Raw genomic sequence first — 16020 nt, forward strand, 5'->3', positions numbered from 1 at the left:
GTAAATGCACTTTTTATTTATGCTTGTTAATATGAAAAAATATTAATGATGCTTTGCCATATAGAAATATGCTGGTTCAAGAGCAGTGTGTATGTGTATGAATTCTTACAATGGCAAATCCTAAATAAGCAACCACATAGCTAGTAGAATGTCTGGGCAGGCAAAGGATAATAGAAGCAAATTAAGCAGTCAGGCATCAAATTACTTCCACCTCTATGGAAAATGAAAAGCAAGTAACTTGTGTTAAGTATTTCTTCTGAAAGCAGAAGTACTGAAGCCCTAAATCAGAGATGTGATAATATAGTAAAAGTTATAGTCTTAAATTAGTCCCTGTCTTAAATTCCTGTCCCATATGCATGCATACAACAAACTCATGAAGGATTGTCCAACTCTAAAACAAAAATTCATCTATCCATCCATCCACCCAAAGCAATTGAAGCCATAACCTCTCATCAGGCTTTTACATTGTATGTTCCTTCTCAGAACCTAAAGAAATTCTAGGAATAAATTCCAATAAACTCCATCACTTTTATGACATCAGATGGGGAAACTGATGCCAAGAAAATCAAGAAAATTAAGAAAGTATCGAACTTCAAATGCTTTCCTAGTTCATCTCATCCTGTGAGTAATATAATTTTCTAGTTCCCAGAGTTCTGTGTTCTGATTTTCACTTTTTATTTTACCTAATCCATACAACCCAAATGTTGTGCCTACACTGCCATATTTCCTATTAAATACAGCTTTTTATATGCACAGAAAACATTTTAGTTGGAGTCTTCACACAACCTGAAACACCTGTCTCAAATAAAACATCTGCTCTACCAGAAAATGTTTCAAATTTGAAGTCATTTGCATCAATCATCTTTGTAGAAATCAGCATTTTTGTTGATTCAGATTCAAGTACTTTAAAAAAATTTAATTCTACTGTATATTTTCAATGAAGAGCCCCTATTCACTGGTTGATATTTATACAATAAAATGTTAGGTATTAATTCTTTCTTTGCAAAATATACATTTCATTTGACTATTTCAGCAAAAGTTTATATAAAAATGTTTTCAAAGTTTTGTATGTTCTTTCAGAACTTATCAAAATGTTTCATTTCTAAAAAGACTTACCAAATATCTTAAATAACGCAGAAATGTAAGAAATAAGTACAATATAAATCAGCTTTTACTTACATAGAACTTTTCTCCTAGTATGTCCACCTCAGAATTATTAAATTTGTAAAAGGCAAGACGTTTATGAAACTCATAGCTTTTCAATTTTAAAAAAACACTATTTAAAAACTTAGACTTCTGATGCCCTTTATGCAGTTATTTTATGTTGACAAGAATAACAGGTAATATTTATTATTGGGTATGTAATCCGTGCCAGGAAGTTTTCTAAGTTGGTGTTTTATATGAATGCTTTAGTTTATTTTTTACAAAAACTCTACATAGTACTGCCATAACCCCATTTTACATGTAAGATAACAATCTCATAGCGGTAAGATCAATGGCCCAAGGTCACACAGGTAATAACTGGTAGCACAGTCAGGTCTGCTTGGCTACAAATACCAGTACTACTCTACCTCCATTAGATATTATATGATGTACCATCAAAAAAATTAATAGTGTAGAAGAATAGTGGATGATAATAATAATTGCAGACAGTTATTTAGAACATTTTCTAAATGTTTAGAAAATTCTAAACACTTTCCAACACTAACTGATTTAATCCCTACTGTACCCCTATTATTTTATAGATAAGGAAACTGATGCACAGAGAAGTGGAGTAACTTTCCAAGGACACAGCTAGTAAGTTATAGGGCCAGGAATCCACCCCAGACACTCTGGCTCCCGAGTTATATTATTAATGATGATATTATAGAAAAAAGATATTTACATTTTTTGCTAACATATAAAAAAGTATGAATAGTATGATTCCAATTCTGCAAGAAAAAGAAAAATCATATAAACACAGGAGTTTGGAAAGATATATGCCAAGAGGATTAACAGTGGTTATATGATTATAGGGGTACTTTTGGTCTTCTTTAAACTTATCTGAATTTTTTAAGTTTTCTAAAATTAATACATATTTCTTTTGAAATGTCAAAGTAAAACAAACATTTTTACTATTTTTTTTTTTAATCTGTGATTTCCTTCCACCACTATCAATATTCTGGCCTTCACTGTCTTTTATCTGTTAATTAATCTCCCCCTGTCCAGTTTTCTTTCCTACCTCTAAACACCGTACTAACACTAAGTTAACATTCCTATAACAAAATGTAGAACTTATATTATCATCACCTAAAAATATATATGCCTACATATATTTGTTTACCCATTTATTTTCTATCTCCTTCAGCAAAATGTGCGCTCTTTTGGGGCAAAAAATTTTCTTGTTCATCAAGAACAGATACTGTATGGTATTACTGCAGTGATCTAAGAAAAAGATGGTAGTGGCCTAGATTCAGGCAAAGGCAACAAAGCAGGTTGAAACAAATATATTTGAGACATATTCTAGAAGTAAGTTCAACAGGGTTTAATGACTATTTATTAGGTAAAGGGAGTGAGAAAAGATAGAAATTCAAAGGTGATACCCAAGTTTTTGGCCTACACAATTAATTGGTCACACCATTCACTGAGACATGAGGAAGTGCAAGTTTGAGAAAGTTAGTAAGAGTAGTGTGGAATAATTTTAATAGATGCCAGCAAGAAATTTAAAGAAAACCTCCAATTCAGAGACAGATGTATGATTCAAGAGTCCAAAATGGATGTCTTAAAGAGAGAAATGTTTGGAACAAATACCTGAGTTAATATTTCATAATGTACGTATTACAATAAGTTCTAAATAGTACTTATATTTCAGCAAATTCCAAATAGATTCAGTATTTAAAGGTAAAAATAAAAACACACAGTATTAAATAAAACTTGGTTATAAAAAAAATGAAGTAGGGAAGTCCTTGCTTACTATGATTAAAAAATCCAGAAATAATAAAACAAAAATATCCTCTTTAAGCAAAGCCAAATGTCAAATGTGGGGAACGTATTAACAACTCATATTACTAATGAATAAAAAATCTTCCTAATATCTATAAAAAGGCAAAGATTTGTAATTGCTTGTTTATATATTAAGATTCTCTAGAAGACATGTAAGATATAAAGATATTAATAAGGATGATTACCTTTCTATAATTGGAGAATTCAAATATTTAAATTAAAAATAAAAAAATTTAAAAAGCGTATTAGCTAGAGAAGAGGGAGTATAAAACAGGGAGAGCAAATATGCTAGAACAGAACCTAGAAAGAAATCTCAAAGGACTTTAATTTGTAAGAACAGACAAAAATAAAAAAATAGAGCAGAGACATCAGTATGAATTCATGGTTAGCTTAATAAAGATACACATGATTACATATAGAAATGTTTATAGATACGTGTATAAAAACAGGTTAGTATAAACACATTTATTTCCTTTCTTTGTTCTGTCAGTTTAGTGGGTATAAAATCAAGGACACCCAAGTAGCAATGAACACACCCACCACCCAGACCTTGGTTTTTAACACCATTCTCCAAATAAAGGAGAAATAGATGATTCTAGGACTCAGGCAGGATGTATACAAAGTGAACCTGTAGCATTTCTAGTGATAGGAAGTAAGAAATTAACTAAGTAAAAATACAAAAAGCAAAAACCTTCATTAATGAGGGTGTGTCAAAGGGATATAGGAGCCAACTGACAGAGCTCCCAAGAGCAAAACAGAAACAAATCTGAGCAACAAAATAAAGTACTGAATTATATTCCAAATATAAAATAGATACCCATGAGTCCATGCTGGTATAAATAAATGACTGAATTAATTTAAAAATGAGGGAAAAGAGAAAAATATTGCATGCAGAAGAAATCCAAATAATTTATGTAGTTACCCCACTCCCAAGGAAGGGAGCATAACTCTCCCAGCCCCTTGAGTGTTAGCTGTGTGTAGTGATGTCCTTCTGAAAAGTACAGCATGGAAAGGGAAAAAAAGTAACTTAATAATGGTGAAATCTGCAAATATTCAGTCAGGTGATGAAGTTTAAATAAATCGTGTTAAATAGTATTGATGATATATACTCTTATCATGATGTGATTAAAACAGCAATTTACCTCTGTGGTCTTCCTTCCCCAAATCCATAAGCCCAGTCTAACCATGATAAAAATACCAGACAAATCTGCTCCCCCCTCCAAAAGCATTCTACAAAATGCCTGGTTAGTATACCTCAAAACTATCAAGATCTTCAAAAACAAGGAAAGGATGAAAAACTGTCATAGCCAAGAGGAGCCTAAAGAGACGGGACAACTGAACATAGTGTGGTATAATGAATAAGACTCTGAAACAGGAAAAGGACATTAGGTAAGAGCTAAGGAAATCTGAATAAAGTATGGACTTATGTTAATGATACTCTATTAATGTTGGTTTATTAATTATAAACAATGTACCGTATTAATGTAGAATGTTAAATAACATGGGAAACAGATGCAGGTTATATGGGAACTCCCTGCAATATCTTTATAAATTTTCTTTAAATTTTCAAACCTCTTTATAAAGCCTAGGTTCAAAAATCTTTAAGAGTTTTCATGTCCAAATCAGCTGCCCCAATCACTCATTAATTTCTTAGAGTCTCATAATAAAGATGCAAACTAAAATAAAATACCAACGTGAAAGGGGGGAGGAGGGAAGTAGTCAACAAAAGATAGATTTTCTTCTAAGCCCTTCATAACTTGCTTTTCTTTCCTTGGGCTGCAAAACTTTCTCATAGTCCAATACTGCTATTTTCTATTTATTCTTCTTTGAGAAATGCATATAGACCTGATATTAGGAGACAATCAGAAATTAAGAACTGTTCTCAATCCCCTCAAGAGGCTGGTAGTACCTAACGCAGTGTCTGAGGCAATGGAGAAACCAACTCAACATCTCTCAGCATCAGTCCCCTCGTCTCTAAAACAGGGATTTAATAACTATTGGGCTATTGTGAAGATCAAGTGTAATACAGAATATAAAGCAGTTAGTAGAATGCTGAAACATGGTGTAATAAATGGAATCTGTTAGAAATAACAGGAAGGTAGAAAATAGTGATGGATCAAATAAAGAAAATTAGTATTCTCTAATGCAATAAAAAAAAGTAAAAAGGTAATAATATATGAGCTTTCATCATCAAATTAGCAACCTGAGACATAGTTGCCATGATGCCTTTGAAGGTATTATATTCAATAAACCAATCATCCCCAATATAACACAAGCTGCCAGAACAATATGAAAAGGGGACTGATCTATTTATGTTCTCTTAAAGTAGATCAGCTCCAGTGCATTTAGATGGGCTTGATGCTAAAATTGTGCTGCATTCCTTTAATTAAAAGTGGATTATCAAAACTGAATAAAAAATACAAACATATCTGGAAATTTAATCGCTTTAATCTATATTAATGATCTAAGGAATTTAGAGTTTCTATACGCTACCTAGACTCACAAATATGCACCAAGGAAGAAAGCAGTTCATTTTATGACATAACACTCTGCAAAGGTAACTACCTTTTCAGATAGTCTGGCCAAAGTGTTCATTTCTTAGTAGCAAATACCTCTTCACATGCCTAGAAAAGATAATGAAAAGGAAAAGAAAAGGCAAGACAAGGCAGGCAGCCAGACAAAACACAGCTCCCTAGAATATTTATTTTAACTTTCTTCATTTCCGAAGCCATATTTATTTCGTGATGAAAGACAAAATCACGTTTTTCTGAATCAGAAATATCAATTTCTATAATTATGGCTGAACTAAATTTAAAAAGAGCAAAGATTTGAAAGTTTCTTAAAATATGTAAATAATCATAAAAATACTAAAGAAATCAACCTTAAAGAGTGAAATTTTCAGTTAGGATCTTTACTATGTCACTATATTTAGTTAGCATCACTCCAGTGATGATAGTCTACTAATAATAAAAATGTGTTAAAATGAAATGTCACCTAAAATGTTTAGAATATTATTCATTCTCATTATTAAAAACTAAGATTAAAATAATCTCAGAATTACTTAGAAGCAGGATATGCTTTTAAATCATATTTTTAAGCTATGTTAAAAAAAAAAAAGAACATTTGTCAAACTTTTCACATATATTCTCTCTTGTGAGCCTCACAACAATACAAAGTGATACGTAATATTGTCTTGCAGATAAGTAAACAAAGGCTGAATAAAGTTAAGCCACTTACCTAGCTGCATGCTACAAGTCACATAGAGCCAGGACTAAACTCAGGTCAGCTGATCTTAAGTTCAGTGTTCTTTCCATGCTCCAATCATCATTTTTTACTTACCTTTCTCTCATTTTAAAATTAATGCATACTCCCCAAACTCTATTTAAGATCATTTATTAATAAATGAAAAGGAGTAAATTCCCCAAAACAAAGATAAGAGATGTTAATACCTGTTCAAATGACAGTGCAAATAAGTAAAAACTGACTTGTCAGAGCCTAAGAAGCTGAAGTAGGTGCCAGCTTCCATAGAAGATGGGGAAAGAGATAGGATAGAGAAAGCAGAAGCAGTTGGAATTCATATAGGATCAGTCAGAGCCCATCTTTCCTCCCACTACCCTTTCTAAAGGACAGAAAATTCATTCTCTGGAGAAACAGTCCAAACAGACTGGTCTCGAAGCACAGCAGAGGGCAGAGAAAGGTGTACAATGAAATCGAGGCAGTTGAATGCAAGTCCTCTTCCCTTCCCTAGAGACCCCAGGGACTCCCCTCTACTCAGTGTGAGTGGGTGGGAGACTGGGGGACTCTTCTCTGGAAAAACTGACAAGCCCAAAAGAAAAGACTCACCAGTACTGATACTTGGATTCTCCCAACAAAATAACCAGATCTTGGCCTGGTTGCTCTCTACAGAATTCCACAGGCTACATGCCCTACCCTCACAATCACAGCAGCCCCATTCAACGACCCACAGATAGCCCAGGGTCACCAGACTAGGAGAAAATCATTAGTTCACTAGTAAACAAACAAGCACAAACTTTGCTTCTGTACAAGTTTTAGGAAATATGCTCAGAAATCACTTGATTTAAAACAATCACCACTCTGTTGCAGCAGAAAGAGAACAAGTAGAATTATTCTCATCTGGTAGGAGTTTGCACTGAATTTTAGAAATTATGCTTTTTCCAGAAACACCTATATTGACTTTGAATCATTATTATTAACAGCCATAGATTTATGGTTACTGTAATTATTAAATATTTCACAAATCTAGTTACTTAGAACAAGTTTTAATTTTAAAAAACATTATGTTCACCATTAAAAATGACTAAAATTTTTTTAAAAATTTAATAGAAATCACCTCCTGTGATTCTACAGTCAGTAATTTTGGTATATCACCTTTCTATGAACCTACATCAGTGTTTTAATGGGTGTTTAGTATTCTTCTATATCACATTTGCCTTGAATTTCTAAATTAATTTTTAAAATAATGTTCATTATAGAAGAATGTAAGTGGAAAAATCCCTTACATTATAAACATTAATTTTAAATCTGATGCTTTCAAAGATTTGAATAGCCAAGATAAAAAAACATCTGGAGAATCTTTCTTCTGTTAAGTTTTCAAAACACATAAAATGACAGCCACATCTGATTTTCCTTGAAACTTAATATCCAATTATCTAGTTCTTTGAATTCATCCTCAGAATTCACTCTCAAATCTACTTTCACCTCCCCATTGTAGCAGTTATTCCATTAGTTAAATTCTCAGAATCATCATCTAGATTATTACATAAGCATTTTCATTAATTCTCTACCAGTCTCTCCCCATTTTGATCTAATCTCTGCTTGGCCCTCTTTTCTTGTTAAGAAAACAAACCTAAGCATGTTAATCCCCTTTTAAAAGATGCTAATGACTGCCTCATTGCCTACAAGTTAAAGTGCAAATTACAGCTGCCCTTGGACAAAAGGGGTTGAGGATGGAACTGTGTTTGTTAAAGGGAATTTCATTGTGTCTATTAATGTTGTATTTCTTTAAAAAATCAACTAAAGGAAATTAAGACAAAATATTAACTCAGGGGTATGTGAATAGGGGTGTTACTTGTCCTATAATTTGTGTTTTTCTGTATTTTAAAATTTCTCAGGGGAGGGTATAGTTCAAGAGGTAGAGCACATGCTTAGCATGCACAAGGTCCTGGGTTCAATCCCCAGTACCTCCTGTAAAAGTAAATAAATAAATAAGTAAACAAACCTAATTACCTCCCCCACCAAAAAATAAATAAATAAAAATTAAAAAAATAAAATAAAAATAAAATAAAATTTCTCTTTAAAAGAAATCATCACTTGGATTAATAGTTCTAAAAAAGAGTGAAAGCAGGGAGATTATTCTTCTTAATTACCCTACCATATATGACATACATCACCAGAATTTCTTATTTTGTAGTATTTTTTTCATTTCTCACTTATAACAGTAATCACTTGCACTTAGTTTACGTACACACCCAGTTCTACACTGGTCAGGCTGAGGGTGTCATTGTCTTATTATTTTTTATATTTTTAGACATCCATGCCTGAACATAGAAGTGTTCCATAAATAAGTGACAAAGGTAAGAAGGGCTAGAAACATAAAGAGGGAAAAAAGAGGAAAGGAAGGAAAAAGAAAGAATAAAAAAATGTGAGTATAGGAATCTTTTCTTAAAGGTAGGCAAAAATTGAAATAAGGGTTTTAAATAGTTTTCATTACAATTGGCAAATGACAATCTTCTAAAACACAAAGTTTCCATAGATGGATGCTAACCAGTTTTTCTCCATGTTTTCAAGACTACACTGAGGAAATAAAATCATTTAAAAAGTTAATTTACACTGAACAAAAGAAAATCCATGTAAGCAGAACACAATGATAAGATATTGAAATAACATCTGAGAAAGAGTATTATGATACAACATAGCTCATAATACCAGAAATGGGAATGCTAATCAAGAAGAAAGCTAAAAAAACAAGAACTGGGGCGAGAAGATATATTCTGTACTTCCCCCTAGTTTTCCTAAGATATTTCCTGTGCACTTACGTTGTTTTCCAGATTAACCAATTTAAACTATAAACTCACACTATCATTGAGAACACAGAAACTAATCTTACATCATTATCCAAGATCACTAACAGCAGAGAATTAGATAATCAGCAATAAAGTATAGCGTTTGCACAATGCGGGAGAAAGAGGAAGTGCAAATTAGTTATGTATACAACTAGACTCAGAAAACACTGAAATAATTATAATCTAGGTTTTCAAAGCAAAAGAAAACCACATATGTCTAAATTTGGGGAGACAACTATACACCATGATACAATATCTGTTTTACTCTCCTTCAAGCAGAAACATTTTTTCCAGATAAATACATTCTACACCACCAATACTGGAATGAAATCCGTGGTTACAAGGTAGTCAGACTATGGGATTAAAGGCAATGATGCATTATTTCTAGTTTTATGATATCAAGAGAATGATCACATCATGATAACATTACCTTCTAATGTGCCTTTTGGTTTAAGTAATCATTTTGTTAACAGATAAACAGTTTTTAAATGCTTGTCTTAGTTTTAGATCAGTAAAGAAAGATACAATAGTGAGATTGTGTGTGTGTGTAATAAATTAAATACCAAAATAAAGTACCAATGAAATACAGTGATTTCATTTTGGCAGTGGTTAATCCCCAAGGATAACTAATATTTATGTTTAAAGAGCTGTATATGCGATAATTTGATGCATGTATTTTCTTCAGACTTTACTATTATCTCTAAACTTCATATCAAAAATTTTTAGATGATTTTAAGCCCATTAGAAAAATATTTTGGCTTGCTTCTTAAAAAAAAAAAACTTTCCCAAAGAGACATAAATTATAATTTGGAAAATGCATTAAAATTATAATGAATAATAAATAATTCTAATAAAAGAAGTTATGTTAGTTGTGGCAGGTTTTCAAATTGAAGTTCCTATTTTAATGAACAAGGAAAAGGGATCTGGATAACAGATAGAACATTGAAGAATTAACAAAACAGCTCACTATATTTTAAAGATAATTAAGTTCCCAAGGGAATAGGCCATTTTGGGTCAGGTGATTCTGGGAAATATATATATATATATATATATATAACATACAAATTTTTATATATACATATATAAATTAAAAATATATAAATTTATAAATATATACAAAAACAAAATAATTTTACCTAAGGAACTAAATGTTAGAAAATGTGTTTGCTATGTGTAATGTTCTCTGTGTGACATGTAAATGCTATGTATATACTTTGTATTTAGTTTCAGATATACACATATGGTTACCTTCATAGTTATATATAAGAAAAGCATCCTATTAAAATTAGATAATCAAGTAACAGCATGTGGAGAGAGTTTTGAAAAAAGAAATGTGGAACAGATTTCAGATGACAGCAAAAGCAGTGCTGCTGTGGAAAGAAGTTTTGGCAACAAGTGCAGAAAGATGAGCACATGGGAAGGCAGCCATGAAGCCTGACAGCATTCTGGGAATAAAATAATAATATTTAGAATTTATGCCATACTTTTTTTTTCTTCAAGCATTTTACACACATCAACTAATTAATCATCAAAACACCCACATGAATATTTCTCTCCTCATTATCACACCCCAAAATGATGAGTTACTTCTTCTTAACTACATAGTACAAATCATATTTAAAATTTTTTACTTTTCACACTAAACTTTTCTGCAATATTTGTCTTTCCATCTAGAACTAATTTAATCATTGCTTTTGGTATTTTCAACAGATTCTGTTGCCCCAAACAAATCCAAAATTAGATTGCTTGTTTCTGATAGATTTCCTTTGAGAGTGACATCAGGATTTATTAAAAGAATGGCTACAGCATGGTTGCTACGGCTCACATTCAATTTGATAGAGTATATTCAAGTTCAGAATGGGTATTGGACAAATAAACAGAATATTAAAAATTTCTAGAAATTCTGGAGGAAAAAACACATGCTTTGATAATTTTCTTGGGCTTTATAACATTACTGAATGACTGCTTCCCAAGAACTTACTCATCACCAAATCCAATGGCCTTTTCTAAAATGCTCTTAAGCCTGTGATATTAACTACCATACTCTTGTCCTTGGCCTTCCATGAAAATGTACACTCCGATTTACTCCATTCACCAATTCCTATTTCTTTCTTTTAACTGCTGCTTTTAAAATGAATGCGCTCCTCCATAGGAATGGGCTACTTCATAGGAAGTAGGTTCTTGAACCAGATTTGCCTGAGTTTGTATTCAAACTCTTCCACTTAATAGCTATGCGAATTAAGGCAATCTCTCTGTGTTAGCTGTTCTATCTGTAAAAAGGAGATGTTGGTAATAATTGTACTACACCCATTTCATAGGGGTTGTGTGAGAAAAGGTATGTCAAGGAGATGTACAGCGCATGGCACATAGTAAACACAAACAAATGTTAGCAGTGATGATGATGATGTTAATTTCTATTATTACTATTGTCTTCTTTATTATAATATCATCTAATCTTACAGCTTCAATGATTCCTCCTTTGTGAATGATCTTCAAAGGTAAATCTTGTTGATGTAACCTTTTTCTGGAACTCTAATTATCATTTTCACCTACCTGCTGAATATCTCCATTACAGTGCCCTGCCAACAGCGCAAACTCAATAGACACCAAACTGAACTCATCATGACACTAAAATTGTTCTTCTTAGGCTTTTTTATACATGTATAAGAATTTCAAACTACAAGTCATAGTTTATTACTATACCACCCTATGTCACAAACTAGACAAATATTTTAATGTTACATTTAAAATAAGGCCTTACTCATTTTCTCCAATTTGATTTTGTCTTCTCATGTTTTCCTACTTTGGCTAGTGATTACCTTTTTACTCAAAAAACTAAGAAATGTGGTCTGTTACTACTTATTCTAACATCACTTTTTATTCTAGTGTCTGTCTGTACATTAGCTCTTTCAACTTACTATCTTTCTTGTATGAAATATTATATGATCTCTGATATATCTTAACTCCAAACTTCCACTGTATCATTGTTTTCCAGCATTTACATGTAACACTTAACATTTACTATGATTTGCTTCCCTTTATTTCTTCAAATTATAGTTGGTACATTACATTTATTTGTTATTGTATATACTTGGCTATATCTTTAGGATGAAAAAAGATACTACAAAATATTTATAATAAAAAGGGGATAATAGGTCTGACAGAATTGAGAATCAATGCACTAAATGAAGAGCTACATCACAGAGTTCTATTGCCTTGCTAGGTTTATTAACGGAAGTAATCTTTGCTATTGGTTTGTATATTTTAATATTTTGGCCATTTAGTACATTTTATATACTAGGAGTAGGGCAATGATAAACATTACCATTATTATACTAATTTACAAATGCCTATGGTTTATAATTATTGCAAAATCTCTATCATCATACTGATTTCATATGCACAAATTCTATGCCAGAATTAAGTATATCCACTCCAACATTTAAAGAAAAAGAAGTTTTTGGAAAACAGTAAGGGTCACTTTTAAGAAGCCAGGGTCACACTGAGAATAAATTCAGCAGATCAGTATATATTCCTGCACTTATGAAAGATATCAAGGAAACAATTCTTGAACAGATTAAATTTCTACAAAAATTTGAAATCTGAAACTTAAGCCAGGTCATTAATTGTAGAATCCTATTGTCTTAACAGAAGCAATTTTGAAAGTAGAATAATAACCTGATATTAAGAGAAAAATCATGCCATCGGTTCCTCCTTAATTGATTACTTTCCAATGATAGACCTGTAGCTAAGAATCATTACATCTTTCATGAAATGAGGAGATGGGGGTTTATAATTTCATGAACAAGGGCTAAATATCATTTCTTTTATATCTATCATGGATTAAACAACCATGTTTTTCAGAAACAACTAAAGTGTCTGTTTTTGCAGAATTTTGATGCAAGGATATCTTCTATTCTTTTATGTGTGTTTGAAAGCCATTATCTTCTGGGTAGAGCCATCAGATTTGCTGACTAAAGCTACCAGAGAATAAAAATAATTATCCATACTATCATTTGTAAGTTTCTCAAAAGATAATACATAATTTTATAATACAAGAAGGGAAACAAATTTGTCTACAGACAAGTTTGCCAACTCACAAAAATTATTTTTTGGGAGTTTGTATCATTTAAGAAAATGACTTTGTCCAAATGTTCATTCATTGTTTTATTCCCTCCCCCTCCCCTGGGAATAAAGCACTGGTAATTTTTAACTTTCTTCAGAAAAAAATGAGAGTGACTTAAAACATCTACAAAGTGATGACATAAATGTTTATGGGCAAAGATATTTATCTATTTGAAAAGGTCATTTTTAAAGACTTCAAATATTCTACTGTAATGACTATCCACAGTCAGGAAGAATTACGGCATATTGAACTGCTGAAGATACACCTTCCTAATACATTGAGATATGTTAATGCTGAAAATCAAAAACAAAAAATACATTTATGACATGAACAGAAAAATGAATTTCTAACCATTCTAGCTATTTTCAAGTTAGAAAATGTTCCCATGTTGTATATGCCTTAATAGAAATTTCAGATCTTCATCTCATTTTTCTTCTCCAAATAGGTACTTTTTCCAAGATCATGTCTCCATAAGGTAGAAGAGATGAATGAGATTTTCTGCAAGGTCCCTTCCAAATCTAATTTCCTACCCTAGGGTACACTTTAAACCCTAAAGAGTAAGAGCAATAACACATTAGAAACACGTGGGAACATACAAATTTTTCCAAGCAGAAATCTTTCTTCCTAAAGAGGAATATTGTACATATTCCCACACATAGTCTTCAATTCCAGTCATACTGATTTCTAGTAATTCATATTTATCACAATGAAGTCTATGCTATTAATTACTGCACTTATTCTCAAATGGCATACAAATAAACTTAGATTGGTCAATCTGCTTCTTGATATAATCCTGATAAGATTCTTAGTTAAAACCTTTAAAATAATTGTTAACTCTAGCAAGCATTTATTCAATGCTTACCAAGCACTGTCTTAAGCTCACCAAATAATCTCCTTGGTACAGCTCTATTGGAGTTATTATCCTCATTAAACTTAAGGAAACTGAGGCACAGGAAGAAGACAGGATTTGAACTCAGGCAGTCTTCCTCCAAGTCCCATTCTCTTAATCTCTTTTCTGTGTTGTCCTCTCTTCTTTGGCCTTTACTCAAATCTCCAGCTTTTAAATTCAATATGGTCTCCCTATCCCTCCATCTCACACCTCCTAAGAGGGCCTATGGGCTGTTAACTCAAGCAGAGACACTCCAAGAAATCTGACAGAGGAGGAAAGGAAAAGACAAAGTAAATTCTAACACAGTTAAAAGAGAAAGGATGCATTACTCAAACTGTAAAGTAGTAAAGGCTGGTTTTGTTTGTTTTTGACAGATCAAGAATTGGCTCTAAAGGCAATTTTGCTGGAATAAAGGTAGCATTTCCTAAGGTTGCTTATTCTGTATTAGGCAGGATAATACATTTAGATTAGTATTAGGAGCCATAATATTTTAGAGTTGTAACACATTTAAATCATCTAATCCAAACTCCTTCTCTGTCTACCTCTTTCTATCCTCAAAAAGAAGAGGCTGAAACTTAGCAAAGTTAGGTGGTTTTTTTTTCCAAAGCCTACAAAGTTAGTGGCAAAATCAGATGAAGAACTAATGTCGTATTCTTATTGGAGGGTAATACATTCCACAGGTCCTTATCATTGGGGAATTACTGCATATAGTATAATATTGAGGCAGAGAAAGACCTCAACAAAATGAAGAAGTCAAGAGAAGCTGGGACTGGTGTTGCCTACAGTATGTCACATTCATACTACAGACACCTAGAGATCCACCTTACTCTTATCCTGCTTTCTCACTTCTCTTTTCCCTGTGTTCTCAATTCTGATCCTGCCATAATAAATGCCATTAGGAGGTCCTTCTTTCCAGCTTTTGTAGCTTTTTAATTTTCAGCAACCTTAATATGGCTCTCTGTTCCTCAAAGAACTGGATAAAACTTGCCTACTCTTATCTCATAAATTCACTATCAATCCACAAATTCACTTAAGTCATATGCTAAAATCATCCCGTATTGAAACTGACACAAATTCAAATGCACAAATTAGAACGAGGTTCCTCTGAGAAAGAGAACTGAGAAAAATAGAGAGACTGTGTAAGAGGGAGTTAAAGGCAATAGCATTTGTAAATGTATACTATATATCAGGCATTATAATTGGCATTTTGCATGTTATTTCTTCAAATGAACACACCACCATGAGATAGCTCTTATCAACCTATTTTATACATAATATTACTAAAGCTTAAAGAAACCAACTTGTCCAAAGTAACATAATACTGAATCACAGGCCTCTGAGATCAGAAATCTGTTTTATTCAAACTCTTATTTAACATCAAAATCTATATACTTGTCATACACTCATTCAAAAGCTGCTACATGTCTATTTCATTTTATTAAAATTAACTCTAGAACCAGAAGCTGGAGCTTATTTAGCTCTTCATACAAAATAAATAAAATAAAGCCCAAGAATATAAAGTAATTTACCCAAGATGACATAACGAGTTAATGGCAGGGCAGAAACTACAAATTGCTAAAATTTACCATGAACTTACTACCCTATAATATAAGTAGGTATTATTACAATCCAAATTTTATAAATGAGAGAGCTGAAGCAAAGGGAAGGTAAGTGGCTTGTCTAGATCATAAAGCAAATAATAAAAGGAAAAACAGAGGTTTGTCCTATTTAAGGACAGTCTGCTTCCACAATCTGTGTGCTTAACCACTATGCTGGAACCTGACTTTTAACTGCAAGTTGGATCTCCTAATTCCCTTCCCAGCTCCCTTCACTGGAGACTTAATGAATAAAAATGCCTGCTTGAAAATAAGATAAACTTTGCACTTATGAGTTACAGATAAAATAATCAATAACAGAAACATCAGATAAGACTCCTCAGC

General features: G+C 32.2%; 1 protein-coding gene across 11 annotated transcripts in view; it reads right to left on the reverse strand.

Moving 5' to 3' along the window:
• Window positions 1-16020, reverse strand: part of METTL15 (methyltransferase 15, mitochondrial 12S rRNA N4-cytidine) — a 471343-nt gene that overhangs the window by 413084 nt on the left and 42239 nt on the right. The window contains exon 2 of one of the 11 annotated variants that reach the window (XM_045524135.2): window positions 5548-5606. The exons of the other annotated variants lie outside the window; for them this stretch is intronic. Coding sequence (XP_045380091.1) covers window positions 5548-5577 — 30 coding nt within the window. The 5' untranslated portion in view covers window positions 5578-5606. The remainder of the gene's footprint in view (window positions 1-5547; window positions 5607-16020) is intronic. 11 annotated transcript variants of the gene reach the window in all.

Source organism: Camelus bactrianus, chromosome 10 (genome assembly GCF_048773025.1).
Source record: "Camelus bactrianus isolate YW-2024 breed Bactrian camel chromosome 10, ASM4877302v1, whole genome shotgun sequence".
In the NCBI taxonomy this organism is placed as follows: Eukaryota; Metazoa; Chordata; class Mammalia; order Artiodactyla; family Camelidae; genus Camelus; species Camelus bactrianus.